Raw genomic sequence first — 26,519 nt, 5'->3', positions numbered from 1 at the left:
GGTCATAAACATGTTTATATTTTCAATATACTATGTTTTTTTTCTGATATTTTGTCATACTATACTATGTTCAGTAGGTCACAGATATATTTAAAAAACATAGTCTGATGAAAATATCAGAAAACGACATGTAGTATATCAAAACTGCTAGAAACATTTGAAATAAATACTGTGTCTATGTTTTTGGACATACTATACTAAATCGTTTTTTAGATATTTATCGAAATAATATACTATGCAATTTTGAAATGTTTTGGACATACTTTACTGTTATTTCTCCTCATCATTTTCCTGTTGGATTTTCTTTAAAAATTGACATTCTATGTCATTTTTCCCATAATTTGGACATACTATACTACATAGCTTTTCATTATATTTTGATATACTATACTATGTTGTTTTGGTCACATTTTTTATTCATTTTTTCATATATTTCTGACATATACACACACACACACACACACACACACATTGCGTTTACTTCTGATATTTTTAACATATTCCTCCATGTCGTTTTTTAGCATACCTTCTAAACACCACACTAGGTTGTTTCTTTTTATATTTCTGACGCACCAAACTATGCGTTTTATTCTCATATTTTCAACAAACTACACTATTGTGTATTTGTGACATCTTCAACATGCTGTACCGTGTTGTTTTATCTGACTTTTTGATATTACTCCAATACCCATTTTTCTGATTGTTTCATCAACCTTTATTGTTCTCTTTTCTAAGTTGTTTTCCTGAGTACTTGATATTCCTAATATGTATTTTTTTACATCTTATACCATGTCACTAGGTTCTTTAGTTGGTGCAGATATGAAAAAAAGGGTTTTGTCCTTAATCATTCCATATGAATAAAGTGCAGCAGAGTCAGAGACCTTAAACACATTCTGTTAAATATACAAACCAAAAAAATGACTATCAAATAACTGATTTTTTAATATCCGCCCTAACTGCAGCCGTACTGTGAAGTCATAAACACGTACTGTGAAATAAGAGAGTTAATGATGACTCAAACTCGAAGGATGTCGAAACAGGGTTTTATTGTATTTATTTTACGTTTGTTTTAGTTTTTTTGCAATGTCAACTTCAAAAAGCATTTACATGAGATTTTTGTTTCAAAATGCTCTGATAGATCTGTTCTCTTTATAGAAAATAGTCTCTGTCTCGTGGCACCTCTGTACGGCACCTACTTCCACAACATCATGATGATGTTTTTACGCTATATTATTTTGAGGCTGGACAACAGTTTTGTGCAGATGTTTATCCCGTGCATGCACCTGAACATTACACGCAGCCAGCTTTGACATGCTGCTGACCCAGGATGAGTATTCAGAGCAGCACTGATGTCCAGACTTCCACAGGTCAGTGATTGTTCCTCCAGCTACAGAAGAGAGACCCTCCCTAACCCTGGATGCTCCTCCTTTTATTCCTATGTTCTCTTTATTCTATGAGGATGAGGACCTTCAATCGCTCACTCTGGATCTTAATAATAAATGATTTGTTACTTGGCAAAAATAAACGTCTTATTCTTTGTCCTCAGTCTCTGGCTCACACTCAGGACTTTGGCTTTAGTGAGCTATACAATGAAAATCAGTTGGGCAGAAGAGCTGAATGTCCTCTGGACTCCAACACTAAAAGCAGAGCATCAAACCTGTCGAGCTGCTTGTCACAACGCCAAAGAAAGTCCGTAAACTAATACAACTTTCCAGTCACAACTCAAAACCTTTGGCGGCTTTTCCTTTGAGCAAAGACAGCGTCTTTGGGCCTGAGGTGTGATCTAGTGGACAACAAAGGGCTCCAAATTTAACACAGAACAACACCCCCCGCCCCCAGTCTCTCCTTCCCGTCACTGACTCACACCTCGGCCACCTTCCCGCCACCCGTTTTCCTCTGTTGGTCTTTCACCCAGCCGGCCGTCTTGCAGCTCACGAGGGGATCATGCCTTTGTTCCTCTTGCGGTCGGCCATGTTTCGGCGGTTGTGGTTGGCCCCGCGGCCCTTGTTAGCCTCCTTCTTGCGTCGGTCCACAACGGTCTCCTGGTTTTGTCCTCTGCCTTTGGGTTGGCCCACCACATTGTTGGGACGCGGCTCCGGCCGGAACCTGGAATGGGATGAGGGTGTGTGAACAGAGGTGTGGATGGAGCCAGTAGTAGAAGAGCTACAGGACTTTTATTAACGTCAGCAAAAGCTTATATTGTTTATATCCAAGTGAAGGAGAAAATGTTCTCTAAATTAAGAGTAATTAGCTAAATTAAATTCAATGTTTTAATTGTGATTTGCTATTTTTTCATTTCCACTCAGATCACATCCTTTGATTTGGAGTTGAATCTTGTATTTTAAATTGCATTGAAAGGGCTCTACAATCCTCTAACCTCAATAAGATCATTCATTAAAAGAAATAAACTTTACTGAGCGGGCGGGACTAAAACCCACAGACTCAGGAAGAGTTTCATTCCACAGGATGAGGAAAAATCTAGAGATGCATTATTGATCATGAAAAATGTTCTGGGATGGAACCCCAGCTGGGTCGAGTGAGTCTTACCCTCTCCTCTGATGCATGGCAGCTCTTCTGGCCTCAGCCCGCTCCCTCAGCAGAGCCGGGTCCTGCACGAACTGGTCCCTGTTTACGTTGTTCTGAAAAAATGTATTCACATGTCAACACTGGAGGGTAGTTTATTATTTATGTTATGTTTCAATACATTCCTGCGTTTCCTATGTGGTCTTATTCTAGCTACATTAAAAATAACCCTGTAGAATTTAACTGTAACACTAAAACATAAGGAAACCTTTAAATGTCATCACTAAGCTTTATGTCTAAAATATGGTTGGATCTGCCATGGGCCGATTTCAGTACCTGTAGTGATTCTTCCTCCTCCTCCTCTTCAGCCTCCTCCTCAAATTCTGGTTTGTTTCCTTTTCTCAGGATTTGTGGGACCGTGAAAGGCCTGCAGGGAAATACAAAGTGAAAATGAAAAGTGTTCTGAATAATTACACATCATATTCCTGATTTAGAAAGCATTCCGTTAGATATGGCTGTGACGGTCCGTGTCGCAGTCGATAGAATACACCATGTGAAGCGGAACCAAAGTTCACAAACATGAGTTCCCCCCCGTGCGGACGCTTTTAGCCGTACCCTGTTAGCAACACATGCTAATAACCACTCAGTTCTTTAATTGAGTTTTTACTACATTAGAGTCCTTTGTTGACTTCTGTAACGTAGTGAAATCACTATGTAACACTCGCGCTTCAATTGGCTAACACATTGTACGTGATATGCTCAAGGGTGGGACTCCTTCAGCAGTTGATCACAACAATGCTAACAAATCAAATCACACTGGGCTCTGGTTTCAGACAGAGCGTGAGCATAATGTGTCCTTTGAAAGGTTCCACTATGCTGTGTCGTACCTTCTGCTCAGTAAACTGTCTCCGTCCAGGTCGTTGGCTCCCACTTGGCCCATGTCGTAGGTGTCGTCGTACTCGTCGTCGTAGTCGTCCAGGCCGTACGCTTCGGAGCTCTCTCCGGGCTCGATGACGACCTCGTCCACCACAGTCTCGTAGGACAGGTAGCGAGCCTTCTGCTCCGCTATGTGCTGCTTGTCGTTCAGCAATTCTTTGGCACTCTCTCCTTTCCTGCAAGAATGAGAAAACACAAACACCATCACAGGCAGGTCCCCCTTTCTTTAAATATGTATGATTTGAGCGTTTAAAAAAATCCTACTTTGCTTTCATTAAACGGTTTAAGGGTTTTTTAAGCACATAATGGTGAATGTTCATAAAGAGGAGTAATCTTTCTCCTGTGAGCTCATTGTACCTCCTGCCTTTCCAGATGCGGGACATGTCCACCTGGTCTCTGCGGAAAACGTCAAACTCGTCATCGTCGAACACGTTGGATCTGACGTTCAGCACATCTGGGATCGGCTCCACCACTGGCCTGAAGGGACAGAAGAAGAACATGGCTTTTAGTCATTTAGCTTCAAAATGATTCACTGCACCTATTCCACAAATCATCTGCAATATATTCTGATCATTTGTGGAGCTCGTCTCAAAAACTATTTACAGAAATGTAGGTTATCAATTAACTGAATTTATCAAATATATATCATTTTACAAGCATGTGCCTCTCTATCAAAATCAGATGGATTGTAACGGGGTTCAGAATATACAACTTCACCCACCATATTCAGATAAACGTGTTTTTTAAGCTTTTACGGACAGGCTGTCAACTTTAGCTCTCACTGCTCATTACACATTTTCTCTCATCCAAGTAAAATACATCCTTGATGCTACTAGCTTAAAAGTGAGTTAGTGTAATTCATAGGAGAGATGACTCAATGAGCTGCTGCCTTTTGAACAGTACTGAAGGACCAGCTGGCTACAAACTTTTCAATTAAATGAGGGGGGGGTGGACCTTGCCAATACATTTTAAAGAGGAAATATTCGGCTCATTTTCAGCTTCATATTTGTATGTAGTGTCTCTACTGGGACATGTCTCCATGCTTTCAATGTTCAAAAAGCTCTTTATTTTTCTCATACTGCCTGTGCTGCAGCACCTCTTTTCACCCTCTGTCTGAAACCAGAACCCAGTCTGCTCTAATTGGTTAGCTGGCTTGATCTGTTGTGATTTGTCAACTGCGTAGAGATGTCCCATCCCTTAGGCTATTACGTACAGTGTGTTGGAGTGCTGGCCAATCTATGAGTCAAAAATGTATGATTAGCATTTTTACTTAATGCCACTCCCTGTGTGTAGGGTCACCTTGGCATGGCTCGGTCCAGTGTGTCCAGGCTGGGGGCCAGGCGGTCCTCCAGGATGTTGTTAATGACCAGCTCAGTGTTGTAATGGTACTCCTTCAGGCAGGCCAGAAGGAAGCCTTCGCCCAGATCCGGCAGCAGGTCCCTGATGCACGTCAGCAGAGACTCCAGCTCTGCCTCGCTCACCGCACACACCGCACCCTGACAACGAGCAGACACAACGTGCAGGGACTTATTGAGAGAACAGTTATCATTATCCTTACTGTAATTTCAGTTTTTAAATGAAATGAATTCTAATAATAGATTTGTGCTGTAAGGTGTTTATGCTGTATAAAGCTCTACAAACAAAACAAGACAAAGAACGTGCTGCTTATGAAATGAGCCGTAACAATTACAGAACTCACATTGTTTCCTTTTCGGGGAGCGTCCACCATGGCCTCGGCCCCCCCACTCCCTGGGTCTCGGGACTCCAGGAAAGCGGATCCGGCTGCAGAGGAGGCAGCAGCACCGCCCGCTGCCCCCTGATACTGAATGTTGCCGTGTGGCATCCGTCGACCCACAGAGTCCCAGGCGCTCTCCACCCCCTGGAGCAGGTAGGACGTCCGGGTCTCATCACTGATCGGGGCGGGCGGTTAGGGAAAATAAACCTCCCATACAGTAGATATAATTTCCTGCTGCTGATATTAAAGTCTGGCTGTGAGACCATTCGTCCATCCTGAAGATCCCTCCGCTAAAACTGGGTGTTGACCTGATGAGCTGCAACTAATGATTATTATATCACTGTTCAGATTCATATCGTATTGATTAGGCAAACTTGTTTAAAGCTAGCAGCATCGAGGAAAAGGAGGGTTTTTTTCGTGGATAAGGGAAAGACTTGATGGTGATCACTGAAGTTTATTTTTATCTGTATATTTCTTATTTTTATTATATTGTATTTTGCTGCTGTAACTAAAACATTTTCCAGTTTGAGATGAATAAAGTCTTTCTGATTCTGATTGCCATCCTGTCTTTACAAGCTCCCAAAACATCGTCTGAAAATGGAAATAAAAGATTCATATTCTGAAAGCCAAGACTTGGTTTGTTTTCTACATAAATTCACATTTAGCTTGGAATCCACCATTGCGACATCCAACTGATTTTGATTAGTGTCACAATAAATCACTCCCCCTTTCACCATATCTCATATGAAAAGGCAACAATCATCTTATCCAAGGGGGGTGTTAAGGGGTACTATGCCCTTAGATATTAGCGGCGAGTAAGGGCTGCCCTTACACTCAAGAAAGAACATTTGAATGTAATTTTTACCTTTGAGAACACAACATGTAGGGCCCAGCTTGGCCCTGAATTTTATCTACTAGATCAACAACTAAATGTACTCTGAAAAGGTGGTTGTATAGGCTCTACACAAACTATGAGCTGTGGGTCACTATTAATCTATTTATCATTTGGTTGGTTACACTTCAGGAAAAAATATTCATAAAACCCAAAATTAAGTAATAGATTGCTAAAAATATTCAATTTACTATGATGTAGGACAAAGACAAGTTTAAAATTCTTACTTTGCAGAAACTGAAAGCATCAAATGTGTTTAGCTTGTAATAAATACTACTGATTATCAAAGTATTTCTGATTGGTCCACATGGCGCCTTTTTCTGGCATGGCACTGAGCAGAGCGTCCTCCCAGCGCTTCCATATTGCTTCTATGACAGGAACGTCAGAGTAGCTCTGCCCCCATGGATTACTTGTTTCACCATGTAGCCGCACCCTCATATGCTTTCTTTCACACTGTGTATGACTGAGCTTGTCACATACAATCTGACAGCTGTAGAGTGAGGAGGACGATCCGCACACACTCACCTGCAGCAGCATTCGGCGTCAGCCTGGCGGATTTGCTTAAACAAATGAGCTTTTTTGGTCTTTGTTATGATATGGAAAACAAGCCTAAAAACACGTTTCCTTCGCTCTATTCTCATGGAATCAGTTGAAAACAGAACGTGGCGCCCACAAAAAGTCGCTAAGTTGCCCTGATTCAACCAAATGCTGCCCCTACACTCGAGAGAAAACACTTAAATGTTCATTTTACCTTTGGAAACAAAATGTAGGGGCCATCTTTGTCCTGAATTCTCCTTGATTAGCTCTACTAGCTCAACAAAAACATGAACTCTGAAAATATGGTTATTATGCGGTAGCAACCTATGCAGAAAATATCTTTTTTAGTTCTTCCTGCAGAGCGGTGGAGGATACATGACAGGGAGGGCTTGTTGGAGGAGGCTGATGTAGTCTGCGATGGGGAACTGCTCATCAAAGTCTGACAAGAACCTGTGGGGACAAAGAAGAAAGCTAATTTATGCACTTTGTTTTTGTGCTACAATAAATGAGAGCAGCGCCACATCACGGCCTCGCCAAATAACCGCCCCGCCCTCTTTCAGGTGAAGACAAAGACGGAAAAATAAGTGTTATCTTGCCGGAAAGCTGCTGTGTCTCGTATTGCACGTCAAAGATCCAAAGCTCAGATTTTCTATTCTTTACTACTAACAACAATTCCACAACATCTTCTTCACTATAAACTACATTAACTCACTACGTGAATTGCTACGTTAACTAGATCCTCTGTCTCGAGCCAGGGAACTAACGGGTCTTCTAGAATACCCTGGAACCGTGGGAAAATCTGAAAGAATACGCCGATTTTTGAAGAGTTTACGTGTCTGAAAAACGATGGTTGTTAACAAGTGGCTGAATAGGACTACAGAAGCTGTCGAGGACGTTGTACGTCATTATGCCGAACACGTAAACACTCCTATAAAACGATATCAGACTGGTGATTGAAACAGCCATGACTTCTAGTTAAACTCAGTGTGCCTAAAAGGAAAGCTTTGCTCAAATATGCAAGCGCGCGAAAGTCAGTTGAAAGGATCTTAAATTGGCGTGACGTTGAAGTCGTGCGACCCTGCTGTACTCGTCTGTAGTTCATTTTTAGCATGACGTTAGCATTTTGCTTCTGGCGATTACATGTATGATTTGAAAATGATAAAGGTAGGGTAGACGTGGAGATTATCCGGCTGAACAAAACGTGCATTTATCAAACAGGTTGGTTTTCCACACATCTTATGGTTTACAATATTCTAAACTCCTATGGAGAAATCACATTGCTTTTTTGTAGAGGGAACCCATACGCAGCTTACTTCCGGGTCGGCCTACAAAAATACATCATCCCTGCAACACTCTATTGTATCAAGGATATAGAATACCCTGAAGGATATTCTTCCCAGAACCAGAAAAATATCTGATTGGTCGCATTTTTTTCCCAACACAAAACCACTCAAATGCGTGGTGCACGCAAGAGAGACAAACAAATCAACATAACACTGAATTATTACAGATCAACAACACAGATACCATTCTGAATTATTCATTTTATTTAAATATGATTTGTATAATTATTATTATTATTTATTTACTTTTTATCTGAGGTTTCCAGGGTATTCTCTGAATACCTTGAAGGCCCTGCTGTTCACCACTGATGTCTACGCTTCCTCACACCTATATTATGATGCCAATAGTCAAAGTGAACATTTGTAAAGCTTAATGTCAAAGGAGTGACTGTAGATGCTGCATTAGAACATACAAAAAGTGAGACAACCCCACCCCTCAGAACCAGTAGTCTTACCTTTTCTCAGGTAAAAAAGATGTGAAGTGTTGTAGCAGCTCCTCTGCACATGATTGCATGTTTTCGCCTCTGCAAGGGAACAAAATCCAGCAGAATTAATGTGTGCATGTGGGATGCAAATGCTGCTAAGATGCATGGACGCATTTGGACGTCTCACCCCTCCAAGATGGGCTGCAGGCAGGTGTGATGCAGCAGTAGCTGAGCCATCTCCACTATCTTACGACAGGAGTGAGACAACCTTTTCCACAAGTCCTCCTGAAGACTGAAGCCCAGTTTGGGAGATTATTCAAGGGTGGGTGTCAATCTTTTGGTTTTCATTAAGATCACTTAAATGCAGCATAAACTCACCCTGTAGCATCAAAGTTTCTCTTCCTCACCGCCTTCTCCAGGTCAGGCATAGCGCTCTCATAAAACGAGATCAGTCTGAGATAAAAACAAAGCGGTTGTGAGAAGCTTTGGTGAAAGGTGGGGGTGCGGTACTACCGGGTTAGTCCATCTGGTTACCTGCTGAGGAAGCCGTGGGAGTGGAAGCTGGAGCAGGCGGCCGGGAAGATGTCCAGGAAGGCATGGATGGTGGTGGTGGAGTCACACAGGTACAGAATAAGATCTACGAGATCCTGGGACAGAAAGAAAACACATTTATTACCAAAGACATGAAGCAGCAGTGTTATTTTGAGTTCTACATTTACATCTGCATTTAAACATCTCTAAAATCACTTTTAAAGAACCTTTTTTTTAATGGATTTTAAAAAGGGGCCCTATTGTGCTTTTTGGAGTTTTTCCTCTCCTGTAGTGTGTTATATAGGATTTGGTGCATGTAAATGATCTGCAAGGGCTAAAAACCCTGTCTTCCCTCCCGAGGTAGTTTACACACACTTCTCCCCCTGCCTGCAACGCTTCCATTTTTGTTTGTTTACTTCCATGACATAGTGACGTCGCTATGTAACACTTGTGCTTTTATTGGCTAGCGCTCAAACGTGTACGTGATATCAGAGCAGACTGGGCTCTGTTTTCAGACAGAGGGTGAGCATATATCTGGGCTCATTAAAGCATTTAAAATGAGCATAAGAGAGCCCCTTTAAGTAATAATAGGGCCCCTTTAAGTAATTGATTTATATTTTATTATTTTATTTGTTTAACTCTCTTAGTTTTAGAACTAGTGGCTGGTTTTTAGTTGATTTCATTTTCTGTGTGTATTAAAGGTGTCCTATTTTTATGTAAAAGCAGTTTGTATGTCTGATAGAAAGGTAATGTATTAATAGTATCACTATAAGTATCTTATTATGGCGCTAGTTAGCTTAGGACAGTCAGATTCATCAACCACATTCACCTTATATCAGAGCGTCGTCCTCCACATTTGATAAAAATACATTTTAGATAAATAGTAACTTTTGCAGATTTGTTACTATGCCAGAAGAACCTGAATTATATTTATGTTTGAGAACACATAGATACTGGATATTATACTACTTAGTATCTGTGTGTGTGTGTGTGTGTGTGTGTGTGTGTGTGTGTGTGTGTGTGTGTGTGTGTGTGTGTGTGTGTGTGTGTGTGTGTGTGTGTGTGTTACCTGCTGGCTCATGGTCATGGCAGTGGGTTTGTGTGCATTCAGCTTCATTGGCTCCATGGCTGTGGCCCCCTCACAGTGGAGACCACACTTATCTAGGATGGTGTCGAAGACCTAAGGGTGATGGGGAATGAGAGGAAAGTCATTTACAATGACACTGTAGGACAACTAAAATCCATCCTAAATATTATTTGTTTTTTGTCCAAGTTAACTGAGGTTCACTTATTGGAAAATGGTACTTTTTTTTTTACATGAATCAATTAATCTGAACTAGTCCTCAATAAGGACTAGTTCCATATCCAATAGCCAACGATTTATCCGCACTATATTGTGTTGTGGTGCTGTACAGATGACTGCAAGTCATATTATTGAGACTCGATAAAATAAAGTTTGGTACAGAAAACAAATATCAAACATCATAATAATATATTCAATAACAATATTTACTTTAGTACTTAAAAGATATAATAATCAAAATTCGAAATGAATGAAATGACCTTCTTATGTTTTAAAGAGGCCCTGTTATGCTTTTCGGAGTTTTCCCTTCTCTGTAGTGTGTTATATAGGTTTTTGTGCATGTAAATGGTCTGCAAAAGCTAAAATCCCAAAGTTCCCTCCAGAAGGAGTTTCTCTCCCACATACTCCCCTCCAGCCTCAAACGCCTACATTGGACTCCTCTGTAAAATAGTGACATCACTATGTAACAGTTGCTTTTGGCTAATGCTACAACACATTATAGGTAAGAGGCGTGGCATCTCTAAGCAATAGACCAATCACAAAAGAGCTGACCAGCTATTCCAGATAAGCAATTTCCCTGTAAGGGATTAATAAAAGTATGTCGTCTTCTTCTTCTTCTTCTTCTTTTTCTAACCAATCAGAGCAGACTGGGCTCTGGTTTCAGACAAAAAGAAAATGATGGAGACTTCCGATTGGCGAGCGGAATGCAGTAGTGGTGTTTTTCCAGGCTCCTGACACACAGTCTCTATTTTCAATATTATTCAATCAAATTAATCCTAACATCGCAAAAATTACATTTTAAATGGTACTTTAACAGTCTTAGCCAGCCAATATGTCTAAACCCGGCGATAAATAATCAAAAAAAGAACAAACTTGCCTCAGCGGACTCCGCTATCGACAATGCTACTTTAGCGTGTATGCTAGCTGACCTGCGGGCGGACTTGCTAACGAAGCCTGACTCACTATCCGTCAGCAGTGTTGTGCCAGTTCACAGCTTTTCTGAACTAGTTCAAGTTCAGTTCATACATGCTCAAAGTGAACAGTTCACGTTCAAAGTTCACAATTTTAATTCTGAACTAGTTCAAAGTTCAGTTCATTTCACTTTTTTCGTGAGATATTCAAATAAATACTTTTTTTCACACTACGAGCTAGAAATCACTATACGTTCTTTGAAACTGTTCATTGTAGACATTTGCTCATAACACTGCTATTGTGGGTTTCTTAACAGGTGCTGAAACTTGTAGCAATACAGACAAGATAGACCAGTTCTATACTTAGTGCAATGAAATCTACTAGCATTACGAGCAAAACTCTTGAATTGCATTCACACTGGATGGATGTTTTAATTCAATGTGCCGTTTCAAATTCGAGAAGGACGTTGTCGATGTCCTAACTTGTTTTTGCTGCGCAGGTGGACACATCTTACACAGGAAGGAAAGATTTTTGCCGTCGGGGTCTTGGTTTGCAAGAGTGTAAAATTGTTTTAAATGTTCGTGAGGAGAATCGGAGTCCGTCTCCGTGCCATCACTTCCACTAGCCATCTTGTTTTGTTTGTTTTTTTTTAAATCGCAGCGCTTTCTCTCACTCTCGTCATTGGTCTCTGTATCTCTCTCTCTCGAGCCTCCAGCCCTCCGCGCTCTCGGCGTTGCTATGCCTAAGCCGCTCTGCTGCAATTCATCATGGGTAACGTTGTGCGGAAGCCAGTACGTTTCAACTATTCAACTCAACTATTCTCAGCCGGACACTACGTTGCCCACAATGCATTGCGCATACAGTGCCAAAACTATCTCTGCGTTGATACATGATTTAAGCGGCACCTACAGGAGGGAGGAACTTTCTCTCTCGTTGCGTTTCAAAAGAGAAAACAGATGTCACTCAGTTTTCAATGGAAAACAAATGCCAACGTTCATTTATAGTGATGTCTGCCGTTCATGACACATAATGTGAACTAATTCACGTTCAAGTTCTTTATTGAAAAATGTGTTGCGTTCAGTTCAACGTTCACGAAAAAATGAGCGCGTTCAATGAACGCGTTCTTTTGAACTCGTTCATGCACAACACTATCCGTCAGATTTGAAAACAAACTCGCAGCCATTGACGCCAAATTAGTGAAATGTGAGCACTGTTTCATATTTTCATGTGTCTTCGCATTGTGTACACTTTGTATGGTTGGTGCTCAATAAAACATATTTGAGAAAAAATGAAAATGGTGCAGCACAGGCAGTATGGGAAAAATAAAGAGCTCTTGAACATTAAAGCATGGAGACATGTCCCAGTAGAGGCACACAATACAAAGATGAAGCTGAAAATGAGCAGAATATTTCCTTTTTAAAATGTATTGGCAAGGTCCACCCCCCCCCATTTTATAATGTGCATAATAGGTTCTCTTTAGAAAAAGTTAAAATCAAAATGTTTTCTGCTGTACTTTATTTATAAATATATCTCACCTGTAACACAGTGGGCACCGTCTCATCCAGGTCGATGTAGTAAGACGGCTGGTTGGTAAAGATGTTCTCTAAAATAAATGAAAACCAATATCAAAGTAACCAAAGAGTGAACACATAACAGCTAGCAGGCTTCACAACATCTGTTCTTTTAATGGATACATGTCCCATCAGACACTCTATCATGACTCAAATGAAACCTTAATAAAACGTTCACCTATCATCTTGTGCAGCAGCTGGCTGTTGCCCTTTCCAAAGAGCACACACAGATCCAGAAATTTGGGAATGTCAAAAAGGAAGTTCTCATAGATAATCTCTCCAAACACTGACGGAGTGAGGAAGCTCTCCTGAAGAAGAGGAGCAGAAGGGAGAGTGACACATCTATTCAAGTGCTGTCAGAACTGTTCACTAATAAAACTGCTACTGGTGTTTGTAGTGATACGTAAATGATTCTTTTTTCTTTTTTGGTGTCAGCTCCTACCTTGGACTCTTTATGCGTGGCCATCCTAAGGAAGGTCAGGAACACCGCTCTGTGGACGCAGCGCTGCATGTCTGCCACCGCCGTGGAGGAGGGCATGGTGGCGAGGTCGAGGCCGCGAGGAGCGTGATGCAGGTATGAATCCAGGCACCTTTGCAGAGTCTCATCAAACACCACCTGAGGGAGGAGAGAGGGCAAAGAAGGGAGGGAAAAAATATATTTTAGCTGTCATGACTAAATCTACAGTGTTTTTCTTTCTGCTGCCACACACTTTAGTGGCTCGTGGAGTTGAGAGGGTTACTTTGGATCAGCCTACCGAACAACATGTTGAGGCTGGCCCACAAAACTGCTCTGACCTCAAGCATGTCCTGAACAGCAATTATATGGATATACAGCTCTGGAAAAAATTAAGAGACAACTCCACATTTGTATTTAAGCTTTATCTCTACATGTATGGCAGCCATTCCGGTGTCGATTGAATTCCACACAAATTGTCATTAGTTTATAGAATACAGTGGCGGGCCGTGCATTTCACACCTAGGCCTTCAGTGATGTCCTACACAGTCCTACCTGAATTATTCCACCTCTTAATGCCATCATTATGACGCCATGGCTCTACAAACTATACATTTAGACAGAAACGCAGTATAACCGGGCGTTGCATCACCTTAACATAGTCAAGTACAACAGAGTTATATTAATATTTCTGAAGCATTTATAATCAATACATCAGCATTTACAGTTAACTTAATGAATCAGATTATCTGACAAACCGCTCCTTGACACCTGTGTCTGTCACATAACGCAGGACAAGTGCCAGCTGTGCTACATTACCCACATCTGACGTCTCGTCCACCATAACAGCGACAAAGGGTGCTTTTTTAATCTTCATTTTGATCTCTTCTCCCATCACTTCAGCAATAGCATAAATCAGGTCGTTTTGTATTTTGCCTGAAGTCCCAGTAAACATGTTGTTTGTGTACAGGTGGTAATGCAAATCTGTGTTGTTCTCAGCACGAAAAGAAAGAAGCTCCACGTAGTTTCCTCTGTTTCTGGACTCGGCGCTTTCATCGTGTCCCCTAAATGAAAGTTCCTGTTTACCCAAAAACAGGACACAATCAATCAGTCTTTCAATATTTCCCTATTTTTGTTCACCCTTTCGTTGTGGAGCTCCGTTTCCCTGCGCACTTGTTCGTTGAGCTGTAGATCCACTCGGGTGTCCCCAAAGCTTTTCAAAAGCACCAGTGCTTCCAAGTGCCCAGCTGTGCTTTGGTGTCTCGCTGCTGCCTTGGTTAGACAACTCAAGTTTGCAAATTTAGTGTGGCTCCAAACACCAAATCGATCAGTTGCAAATACCAGGCATTCCCGGCAGTACAAGTTGCAGTGCCTCTCGGAGGCTGTGAGCCAGGGGTACCGCTCGTAGTTTCCCTGCTGTGCTAGGCTCGCTAGCGTTGGAGTTGGTCGTTCCCTTTTCAAGATGTGTAGCCAGGGGTGAAAGTAAGCCGGTGCGAGGCGGTGCTGCGTTCCTGTAAAAGATTTCGCGGCGGTGCGGCGCACCGGTAAGATTTGATAAGGGTTTATTATGTTGAATACATTTTTTTTTTTTTTTTAAATCCAAAAAATGCAGTAACGCACGCCTTTTAAGAAGAAAACATATCTAGGCTACCCACAATATGTCATTTTTGACCAGCTCCGATGAAGATAACAGCTTGGCTTGCTTAAAATAGTCATTAGTCAAAGGATCTCCTGCGTGCGCAGCTTCCAATTGCATCGACTGACGCTTTCAAATCCACCCCTATTCAGACCCCAACAAAAAATATTTGGAAATAATGGTACTAAATTGTACTAATGGGAAAGCCATCCAGTAGCCTATGGTAATCAGTTTTCAAAACGTCTGCAAATATCCCATATATTTTGGTCTTTCTGTTGGTGCCTTTCTGGAGCTTGCGTTCCGTTTGATTCCATCTCCTGCCCGCGCTTGCTCCGCAGTTAGTTCTAGTGAATGAAGTCGTCTCGACTCTCGTCTTTAAAACTGTCAGCGAAATGTTAAATCGGCTTTTCAAAAACTTCATGTTTTTGTGATTGGGTGGCATACTGAGACATGTCTTCTACTCGGACAAATAATAAATTACTCTTCTTCAAATAGGCTGTTCACGCTGTTTGTAACGGGGGCACAGCTGAGCAGAGCGTCCGCTTTAGTGGGCTACAGGACCGTAAGCTTGTGATTTAAATGTGAGCATGCTTTGTAAAGTAAGCAAGCGTTTTCCTGACACCCTAAAAAGTATTCATATGAGCCCTCTCACTCCCTGTAATATTTACATTATCACGTGTTAAAATATTTACAGTGTATCAACTAGACAGCCAATATATGGGAATGTTTTCAGAAGCTGATTGAGGAAGTGCGTGCTGTGAAGAAAAGCATTGTGATACGGAGAGATAAAAGAATGCAGAAAAGAATAACCGAGCTATTTAAAAGAAAGGACCGAGTTATTGAAAATGAAAATCAGGAAAAAGTCAGAAAAACAGATGGCTCGGTGCATGCAGTCCCTTGCGCGAAGGAAGTGAATGAGAACGCAAGTGTGAATGAGAGTAACGTTGCAGGTGCAGGACCGTCAACAAGTGATGCTGGGCCTGCTGCAAGTAGGTCTACCGCTTACCCCCCTGTTTGGTCAAAGGAGCAATTTGAACAGTTCAGAACAAAAAACGAATGGTTGTATGCCCAAAATGGCATGCTTGGCTGCATCTCATGCCGTGATGTTAAGGGCCTTGGTGTCAGCGCATCTCGAGGTGTTAATATCGTAAGCAATTGGGCAGAGGGGAATATCGCCCCATGTGGCCATTCAAGGACCGTGCAGCTGTCATCTCTCCGCAAAAAAATTCATGAGCACAGAGAATCTGCAGCCCACAATGAAGCTGTTAAGATTCTTAAAACTGCACAGAAAGAGATCCTTTTAAACATGAATGCCACCAGCCAGGAGTCTGCGTTTGAGGCCACTGCCAAAGTGTTCAGGACCGCTTATTTTGTTGCCAAACATGACAAGCCTTTTACAGATTTTGAGAAATTAATTGATCTTCAAGAAGCAAATTCACTCAATTTAGGTCGCATTCTGCACAGCAAGACAGTCTGTGTTGACATAATTGACCATGTATCAACTCAAATGAAACATCAAATTGTGAGGAGGATAATTGAAAATAAAAGTAAAATTACTGTGTTGGCTGATGAGTCAACCAGTGTGGGGCACAAATCGACACTGATTGTGTTTTTAAAGGCCAGCATTGACGGCGAGATGGAGCCCATTGCTTTTCCCTTAGATTTGATTGAGCTGGACAATTTGTCTGCTGCTCACATCAAAGGCAAGATAATGCACTGTCTCCTCAACAATGGCTTCACAATGGAGCTCCTGCAGGAGATGCTTATTGGATTTTGCAGTGATGGGGCCAATGTGATGCTGGGAGTGAAGTCAGGCGTTGGGAAGCTGCTCCAAGATGACTTCCCAAATATAGTTCTATGGCACTGCCTGAATCATAGGCTGGAGCTGGCGGTGGCTCAGGCATTGGAAGCCACTGGAGGGACAAAGGACTTCCAGGCGTTCCTTGATGCCCTGTACACATTATACAGCCAGTCCCCAAAAAGCATGCGGGAGCTGAGTGAGTGCGCCCACAATCTCCATATCACATTGAGAAGAATCGGAAGAGTCTTCAATGTCCGATGGGTGGCCTCCTCATGGCGAGCTGTTAATGCAGTCTGGTATTCCTATGGAGCACTGGCACAGCACTTCCGTGAAGCATCAGAAGACCGCACAAAAGATGGCAGAGAGAGGGCCAAATTTCAAGGCTTGCTCTCTAAGTTGTGCTCCATCAACTTTGTGAAAAATCTTGCTCTGATGGCTGATGTCCTGATGGAACTGAAGAATCTCTCTGAGATACTTCAGAACAGGGGGATCACTCTGCCAAAAGCTCATGACATCATGCTAACATACACCAAGAGGATAGGAAGCCTTATCACATACCCAGGACAGCATGCAGTTGAGGCAAGTCAGGCCGAGAAAGACATGAAATTCAAGGAAGAAGATTTAAAAGTCGGCAGGTCCCCCATCATTGATGCATCAAAGTTCATCCAAGCAGTGGCAGACAGTTTGAATGAGAGGCTCTTCACAACCACAGCCAACAGAGCACAGGCCAGTGTTGCAGCTCAAAAAAAGAAAGTTACACCACACTGATGAACCAAATGGCAGCCCTTGACCCAAAGAAATGGGATCATGCCAATCCCAGACATGGAGAGGATGAGGTGAGGGCTTTGTGTCATACTCTACATGTAAATGAGAAAACAACACACCTTGGATTTGTTGAATATAAGGCAAGTGGGGGGAGAAGCATTCCAAGCAACATGAAAAAGTTGTGCATAGCAGTAGACACCCTCTCAGCAAGTAATGCAGACTGTGAGAGGGGGTTCAGCGCGATGAACAATATCATTACTGAGTACAGGAGCAAACTGACGACCAAAAATGCTGCAAACCTTCTCTTCATCAGTACAGTTGGCCCCCCAACCAACCAGTGGAATCCTTTGCCATATGTGAAGACCTAGCTTGCCAAAGGGAGAAGAGCAGCACATTCCACATCTGGCATGGCTCGCCAGCACCCTGAAGAGGACAACTACTTCAGCCCTGTTTGGAATTTGTTTTAAATATTTTGTTTGGATGGAGGGAATCCACCATTTTGAATTGTTCATGTGGCATGGCTCACCAGCACCCTGAAGAAGACAACTAGGCCTACTTTGATTTTTTAAAATATATTTTTTAGTTTTTTCCATCATTTTGCATTTTTCAGTCCAGTTCCAAATGTACTGAAAATAAAGTACTCACAGTAAAATATTTACAAACTGAAATATTTTGTAATGTCATTTTTTCACATAGAACACTTAGGTAGGCCCACAAGAATGTGAAGTAGTTAAGAATACCCCCCCCCCCCCCCCCCCCCCGGGTAAGACGGAGTTAAAAAATAATACAGTGAGTGACACACCGGACATTGTAGCACCTGTAAGAAATGAAAACTACTTTCACCCCTGTGTGTAGCTTTACTTGAAAAGTTCGTTTTGAAAATGGCGTTGTAATAATATCTGCGACCAAATTCATCTCTTCTCCTCCTTCAGCCATTGTGGGTTGAACAAAATAGCTTGTAGAAATCTACACAAATTAGCTCGCTCAAGTTCTAGTTCTGTTTGCTAGCTTTGCCCATAGACTGTATGGCTCTGCCTACTGCCTAGCTCTGCCTCTCAATAGTGCGTATCCAATCAGAAGATGTGCACGTGCTAACGTTAGCGTACGCCTGCTAGCTGGCCTGTTGTCGCCACCTCGAAATCTGATTGGTTAACGCCACAGTTTTGTTTGCGTTCACTTTAAGCTTACAGCCGCCCGCACTGTTGATTCTGAAGGCCTAAGGGCAGATTTCTTTGACCCTAGCAACACATTATGGCTGAAATATGATTGGATAAAAGCTCTAACATAAAGGCCAGCCCTCCAAATCTCGTTCTGAGGCTGGAAGCAGCGCAGCCAAGACGAACGCTATAAAATGAAGAGAATAGACTATGGGGAATAATTTAATACGTATTTGTGGAAAAAATATATCAAAATGTAATTTATATTCTGATGATGTTTAGGCCAGCAGAGAAGGCCTTGCTGGCCCTGACGGCCCACCACTGATAGAATACAATAAAAAAGAAAAACGTTTTTTAACTCAAACATATATCTATAAATAATAAAACAAGAGAAAATGATAATGCTGAAGTGGTCTCTTTATTTTTTCCGGGGCTGTATGTTACCATCAAATAGGAGGGACAGGGTCCCACGTGTTAATAAAGTTAGACTACAGCAAGTTTGTCAAACTCAAGACCTGCGTGCCAACTCCATCCCAACATTTTGTTTATGTTGCACCCTTTAAGAGGAGAACAGTGTCCATAAACTACTGTGACAGTGCCAAAAGAATACAATGTACGACGGCACAGCAACACCAAACACAGAGCCAAGTATGCTAACCTTAGCCACCAAGACAAGCAGCAAAAGCCCAAGAACAACCAGCATTCTCAACACTGACCCCCGCTTTATCACAACCTATATTGCTATGGATGTCGCTATGGCACATTCTGCGATAATCATGTATTTATGCCAAAAACGTGTGGACTTTAGTTTTTGGTTGATTTAAAAAAAAAAAAAAAGAAGAAAAAGTCTCAACTTTTAGAATGTGAAATTGTAATCGCGTTACTCAGACGATAAATACATTTTTGAAAATTAAAATGACCTTAAAATTAGGCTGTACCATGACAGGGGGTTTTCTGACTTGGCTTTCAGATTAATAAACTTTTATCGCCAAGTTCAAACGATAAACAAAGTGCTTAAATTGTGCTGGAATATATTTGTGTAATGGTAAACAAACAAAACATTAGCCTATTATTTTTTGGCTTTTTAGCATATAATAATCTCATTAATTCATGGGAATTATGTTATAATAACACTGATACATGGGAGTGTGTGTTCCTATATACAATAAGCTTGTGTCAATGCATAATATATCGCTGCATAACATAGCAGTTTTGTTACAGAACTAAACGCTTAAATAAATTGTGCAATTGTGTTTGTAGTTGTTTGTAATCTGCCTACTTTTATTAGAGATGTTTCTGTTGTCTGTGTTTGTTTTTAGAGTGTGTCAGGATGGATCCCTTGTCTTTTTATCTGCAAACCAAATCTACCTACGTGTACAAATAAATAACCTGAACCTGCAAGTATTTGCCCTAGACTTCTGCTTTCAGGAGGTAGTTATTTTGACTAAAAACAACTAATGAAATCCAGAGGCAATCATGTAATATTAAAATGGGTAGATATATTTATATAGTCTCAAAGTTACCACCAGCTCTTTACAGGCAACCATAATGGTGGACTAAAGCATCAGTGAATCCTAAAATGACAGAGATAAATCCCAGGCTTCAGTGAATGTCATAGTATGTTAGATGTCTGTTTTTCTTGAATCTTGTCTTTATATTTGTCCTTGTTGATGTTGCAAATGGAGCGATACATTCGAGACCTGATCTGACAAAGGAGTATTATGATACCGTATCGTAAATGCTAAAGGCCCCTCACCTGACACCAGAACTTGTCATGGGGCAGTGCGAGCAGCCACTCCAGGTCTTCTGTGATGAATTTGGCATGTTCCAAAAATTCCTCCACCTCAGCGGGAGAGCCGTCTTCCGGCGGGGATTTGTAAGGCACAAAGAAACGCTCCTCCTTCCTTGCCGGGTGCTGATGTGAAACAGAAGGCACATTTTTTCCTTTTGATAAAACTTGTCTTTATGAAAGGTAAGTGGAAGAATACTGGCCTGTTTTTCTGTATAAAATGATGACTCACCAATGCAGGCAGTGTGTGCTCTTTTCCCAGCGGGCCCAGCTCAGTCACCTGCTGCTCATCCAGTGGCACTTGGGCACAGGCCATGGCTTCTCCCTCTTTAGTTTCTTCTACCACAACAAAACAACATACATTTTAATTACATTTCTGCTTCTGTATATCATTTGTTTCATTGTATTTGTAGGTTGTTTTTTTTAAAGTAGCTCTTAACATTTAATGGTAACAGTTTGACAGCTCAAAAGTGTCCCTGGTTAATCATAGAACACACTTTGTAAACTCTCTATATACAGAGTGCGATTTGATTTGTATATATTATATTTACTATATGATTTACCACTAAATTATCTTTTGATTAACCTGAAATACTTCCAGTCGAAAAAGTACTGTATAATGTGGATTTCTGGTATTATCCTTAGTTTTAGATGCTACATTTACATTTGGTTACATTTATTTATAATGGTTGTACTTTTATTGGGTTTGTGCTATATATTTGTGAATTAACCATGTCTGTACCTCGTCTTGTATACTGATGTTGGCACCTTGTGCTCATTCGTTCAATCTGTTGTTTTGAATGGTATCGCCTTTAGAGCAATGTAAAGGAGATACTGAGTCTTCTAATATCTTGGAGCAGTACATGTGTGTACATTTATTGCAATGGTAATGTAGAGACATGGTTTACATTAATACCTTCTTCTGACAGATTAGCAGTTAGAAACTGTCCAAACTGCTGAAGCCAAGGGAGCTGCCGTTAGCTAGCTAACAGCTGTTTATAAAGTACTAACAGCTTGAGAGTTAGCCAAATTAACTAGCAGTTAGCTAGTTATATCAACGTTCGTTACCAATGCTTGTAAAAAGGATTGTAGCCACCTGTTAACCACCAACGTTTCAGCACAACAAATGCCAGCTAACACCGAGGCTGTTGGTTAATTATTTCATTTCGACTGAAAACCTGCGTAGTGAAAGTGGATAACCTGCTAGCTATCTGCTAATCACCAAGTTGAACGAACTGACAGCTCGCCAATGAATGGAGAGAAGCTAACGTTAATGTAACGTGGCTAACAAGCCGGTGACTCCATAACCGTCCCTTTGTGACTCGTATGTAAATAATTCAAAAGTAACCGGATAGTAACACTTTAATAAATATGCTTACCTCTTAATGTGACTGCCTGTAAATGGTTAAAGCCATTACGTCTAAAAAGACGTAGCAGCTTTCTACAGTTTCAGTTTGCAAACGTTAACTAATCACCTGTGTCCGGCCCGGAAGTGACGCAATGTTGTTTTTGGTTTTTACATTTCCCTTACTTTACCGCCCCCTGGTGTGCGCCATTTATTAAAAGATACATTTAGGATCAGAAATGACACAAACACATTTATTTATAATGACTGTATTACAATCGAAAAAGATTGTTACATTGTCAATAATTACTTTAAAACATGACAATTTAAATTATCAAACGTTTTACATTTAGTTGGATTTTAAAGTAAGGGATCCCCTAAAGGGTCAACAAAAGAAATGACGATGTCATCGGTATTTTGATTTTTAACGAGTGAGAACTTCAAGGACAACGGTTTAACAGCAAACATACTTGGTTAAAAGACAATAAAACAAGACAATGACACATAATTTATAGGAAACAAGATGTTTATAAAAAAAGATATCCATGACACAGAGAAAGCTGATGAAGATTCCCTTAAATTACAATAATTACAATATTTTCATAATCTTCAGAAAAAACATACATTGATTGGTTAATTTGACAAAAAAAAAAAGTGAACGTCTGTAGTATGTGTTTTTTGCACTGTTGTTGTCTGTGTGCTCCTGAAGGTATCATCTGATTGAATATGTCTGACCGTAATATTACAAAGATTAGGTAATAATAACTGCCCAGCAATTTTGCATCTGTGTGTATAAGATCGGACTCCATTTTTTAACAAATTAACATATGCGATGCAATATCCCATTTAATCAAGATACAATATTAAAACACAGATACACAAAATAAATATTTGTGCAGTTGCATGGCATGTTTCGTAAACTGACACTGAATTCTTCATGAGTTTAAAGCATAAAATAAATATTGTATGGCTCAAACATCAATACATAACCTCCCATACAGCAGCAGTAATACTGTACCTCATGGTAAACGTTTAAAAAGCTTTCAGGAAGAACACAAAAACGCAGGTCTGTCAAGGAGACAGCCATTATGACTTCCGGTTTCTATCTCTAAAATATATAATAACAAGTTGACTCTGCAGAACAGTGTGTTTGTTAGAGAAGATGGAACATTTGTTCTGTGTTTCTCAGTAAATATGGATCATATTTGGTCAGTGATCTGTCATGGTGTGAATGGCTGTTTTATCCTTAGAAATAATAAGTTGCAGTTGTTGTAGTTGTACAATATGATATGAATACCCCTGAACCCTCCAATAGTCAATCAGCATTACAGATTATAAACCGTTTTCTCTGGCCATTAGTATGTGGATATTAAAGCAGCTTTATGATGGTCATTCGCAGGTTTAATAGTTGTATTGTGTGCCTCTACTGGGACACGTTACCATGCATTATTGTTCTCATACTGCCTGTGCTCTAGCACCTCTTTTCACCCTCTGTCTGAAACCAGATCCCAGTCTGCTCTGATTGGTTAGCTGGCTGGCTCTGTAATAATTGGTCAACCGGTTAGAGATGTCCCCCCCTTACTCTTTTACGTACAATAGAAGCCCAAGCATTAAATAGAGATGTCTCTATGTTACGTAAGTAAACAAAGAAGTCAAAATTAAGTGTTTCTGAGTGTGGGAGAAAACCTCCCTCTGGAGGGAACACAGGGATTTTAACCTTTGCAGACTATTTACATGCAACAAGGGAAACCCTAAAACGCATAATAGGGCCCCTATAAACTTGTCTTATTCATCAAACATGGGTATTATTCTTTTGCAATAATAAATTCCATCTTTCTGGTTTTTCTACTATATTTTTTTAATCTGTCTCTAAGCACAGGGCCCATCTTCATGTTGAAACTGGAAAACATTTTGCAAGTTGACATCCAACTGTATAACAGACCATAGTATGTTGTAACATACAAGTCTTCTTTCTTCAACAAAAAAAACAACTGCATTAAAACAATAACCAAACGAGTAGCTTCAATCTTTTTCGTTGAAGGATAAATGGATTAATTGACTAGCGGTTTCAGTTATTCATTGAATCTAAGGCTAACCCAACTTGAGCTACAATTTGGAGATTTTCTTTTTTTCGTGAAGTGTTTTTAAAAGATTTTCTGGGTCTTTCAAAGATTTCAAGACATGATATGTTTGACTCTGTAACTCAAACATAACAGTAATAGTTTAAAAAGGGACAAATTTAAGCCAACCATGAAAAACTACCCCAGAGCAGAAGTGCATACAAGCATGTCCACACACTTTAGGCCAGGTATTGTAACTCACAGGCTAGTCATAACAACCTAATATACAGTATATAACTTAATTTCTATTACAGTATTGTGTGTGAGTAATATGGATAGGGTTACAGTAAAGTAGTGTGTGTGTGTGTGTGTGTGTGTGTGTGTGTGTGTGTATGTGTGTGTGTGTGTGTGTGTGTGTGTGTGTGTGTGTGTGTGTGTGTCCATATATGATTCAGCTTACAATATTTTGAACGTCAGTCCTGTGAAAGAAAAGATAATTCTGGGAGAAAATGTCAGTGGGATGTGCGAAGACCAGAGATTTCATTTCGAGTTCAACAACACAAGGCATTATAAACCATAACAAAAAAAATGACTGCTATATTAGGGGGCACAGATGATTAACTATATGGAAAAAATGTCGCCTGGGTGATGCCAGTGTCAAACCCGTGTCAAACTCTGGTTTTTATGTCGCTTTGCATATCCAAACCAGGCTTCATTGAGGATTTTCAAACTGCATGGCCGAGGAGAAGTATGCCCTTCCAAACGTCACTGTGTAGCCCTTCGCCATTCTCAATGGCCTGCCCATATTTGGTCTTCAGGTTTTCTTCTCATGTATGAAAAATTAACGCACAAATGTCCAGCAGGATTTCAGTTTGATGTCGACACTTCATTAAAATTCCAGTTGAAGTCCTTTACAAATTATTTTTGGTATGTAATGATGAAAGGAAAATGAGGGAACAGAACAGTAAAGATTCAATAATGTTAATAATACAGCGGCTGTTACCTGATTGTGCTTTTCCCACCTCCTGAGGAAGCTTTGCGGTAAGCGATATAAATACTGTTGAATCTCTACAGCTGTGGCTCAATGACGTACACTGAGGGAAAGGGTGGGGGGGACACACAACAGCAGAAGCCAAAACGGCTCATCAGTAGTCTGGGGAATAGAGAGAAGTTTGAGTGACTGGCTGATAATTGCACATCAGTTCAAAAGTCTTTAAGTCGTCGCTGCAGACGATGCTTCAGTTGATCTTTCTAGACTTTAAGCAGCTGTCAGGGAAAGGTTGAAAAAACCTTAAAAAGAAGCCTGCCCCATTCTGTTTGGGTCTACTGCATGTGTGAACTCTGAATGAACGGCTACTCAAATATTTAACGGGAGAGGAGGTGCGGGTACCTGCCGCACAGCAGCCAAACTACCCAAACTCCCGGTTCCTGGAAACTGGGAAACACTGACACCTCAGTTTCATTTCACGCTGGTCAGAGCAGGTGTTGGTCCAGAGAAGGCCGGGGCTAGCCCAGCTGTATCTGCCCCGAGTACATGGTGAGGAGGAGCATGATGGAGAAGCCCGTCAGCAGGCCGGCGTTCTGAATGGCAAACGTGAGCAGGAAGCTGCTGCCACCCGCATCCTCCTCCTCACGACTCACCTCGTTCATCTCTGGAAACTGAGAATCAGAAAGAAACAGAGAAATTCATATTTTTCTAAACCTCTCTGAACTTCTTCTACTTTCTCCAATTACAAACAGCCTCTCCCTAGTGTGTGTGGAGAACTTAAAGGAGTCTGTTTATGTCTATGAGAACCCTCAGAATGACACACCCTCCATTACAACACCTGTTGACTTCATCCCTTTTCCCCCCAATCACTGACCATGTCTGCCAGAGCGATGTAGAGGAACATTCCCCCCGCCAAGGCAAAAATCCAGTTGGGGGAGAAGCTGTTGCCGGCGAGGATGCCAAAGCCCATGCCCAGGTAACAGCAACAGGCCGACAGGAAGTTGAAGAACAGAGCCTGCTGTATGCTCATGCCGGCATTCAGCAGGATCACAAAGTCTCCTGGAAGAGGACAGAAAGATGACATCAGGAAGAGAAGTAATGACATGGTGTGGGGTTTGTAGACGCTCAGTGCGTCAAAATGCCATTAAGAAACATCCGCTGGCTTAAACAGAGTGGTGCAGGAATAAGTCCTACAACCTGGTAATGAGTTAGCATGTTATAACATCTGGTTCCCTTTTTTGACCATGATTTTGGTTTGATACCTGAGATAAGGTCTGTGGTTCACACAATCACTCATGTTTTGTTCTACAACATGAAATAAGACAGTAAACACCCTACTTGTGACCGAAGAAAAACAGTAATTGCTAAATGAGACTACAAAACTTCAACCTGTCAAACATTAGCCAATTTAGGCTAGTGGTGGTGGCCCATACATTAGATTTAGAATTATTGACCCCAGGGGAAATTCCGTTTCACAGCACTGTACACAGTATACATACAATATATAAACAACAAACAATAACACAGACAACGACAGATGGCGACACATATGACAGTTACACTTAGCGAGGATATAAAGAGTGAGTGTATAAAGAGAACTGGATACAGCGTTGGAGGTGGGACCCTGTTAATTCCTACAAAAGTTTCTCAGTGGCGCATGAAGAAAAAATGACCCGACTGTTGAGAGCAAAAGTATACTTATCTGGGCACATTTTACAACTTTTAGACCTCAATGATTTCAAAAGGGCTATAAAAGTATGTTTGCTTCGTAGTTGATTTATTTCAGAAAAAAACATCCGCTGATTTAGAGTAGTCT

The 26,519-nt window shown here is 41.0% G+C and overlaps 2 protein-coding genes across 3 annotated transcripts in view; both read right to left on the bottom strand.

Annotated features, from left to right (window-relative positions):
- Positions 1–1,027: 1,027 nt before the first annotated feature.
- On the bottom strand, positions 1,028–21,816 carry ascc2 (activating signal cointegrator 1 complex subunit 2). Its single transcript, XM_063896548.1, has 19 exons — positions 21,690–21,816; positions 20,543–20,649; positions 20,278–20,436; positions 13,151–13,324; positions 12,887–13,016; positions 12,673–12,740; positions 9,992–10,102; positions 8,926–9,038; positions 8,770–8,844; positions 8,579–8,683; positions 8,422–8,490; positions 6,999–7,073; positions 5,159–5,369; positions 4,759–4,955; positions 3,817–3,936; positions 3,411–3,635; positions 2,860–2,950; positions 2,548–2,639; positions 1,028–2,106 (listed from the first exon to the last, which is right to left on the bottom strand). Exons 2-19 carry the CDS (start codon positions 20,624–20,626, stop codon positions 1,932–1,934), a joined length of 2,274 nt encoding a protein of 757 aa, XP_063752618.1. The 5' UTR covers positions 20,627–20,649; positions 21,690–21,816; the 3' UTR covers positions 1,028–1,931.
- Positions 21,817–22,163: 347 nt separating this feature from the next.
- Positions 22,164–26,519, bottom strand: part of slc39a14 (solute carrier family 39 member 14) — a 33,304-nt gene continuing 28,948 nt past the window's right edge. For both annotated transcript variants that reach the window (XM_063897572.1, XM_063897574.1), the window contains exons 8-9: positions 25,578–25,762; positions 22,164–25,374 (exon numbers count right to left, since the gene is read on the bottom strand). In XM_063897572.1, coding sequence (XP_063753642.1) covers positions 25,222–25,374; positions 25,578–25,762 — 338 coding nt within the window. In that variant the 3' untranslated portion in view covers positions 22,164–25,221. The remainder of the gene's footprint in view (positions 25,375–25,577; positions 25,763–26,519) is intronic.

This window comes from Eleginops maclovinus, chromosome 12, assembly GCF_036324505.1.
Source record: "Eleginops maclovinus isolate JMC-PN-2008 ecotype Puerto Natales chromosome 12, JC_Emac_rtc_rv5, whole genome shotgun sequence".
Lineage (NCBI taxonomy): Eukaryota > Metazoa > Chordata > Actinopteri > Perciformes > Eleginopidae > Eleginops > Eleginops maclovinus.
The sequence above is the reverse complement of the archived record's forward strand: the minus strand, read 5'-3'. Positions and strand labels throughout refer to the sequence as shown.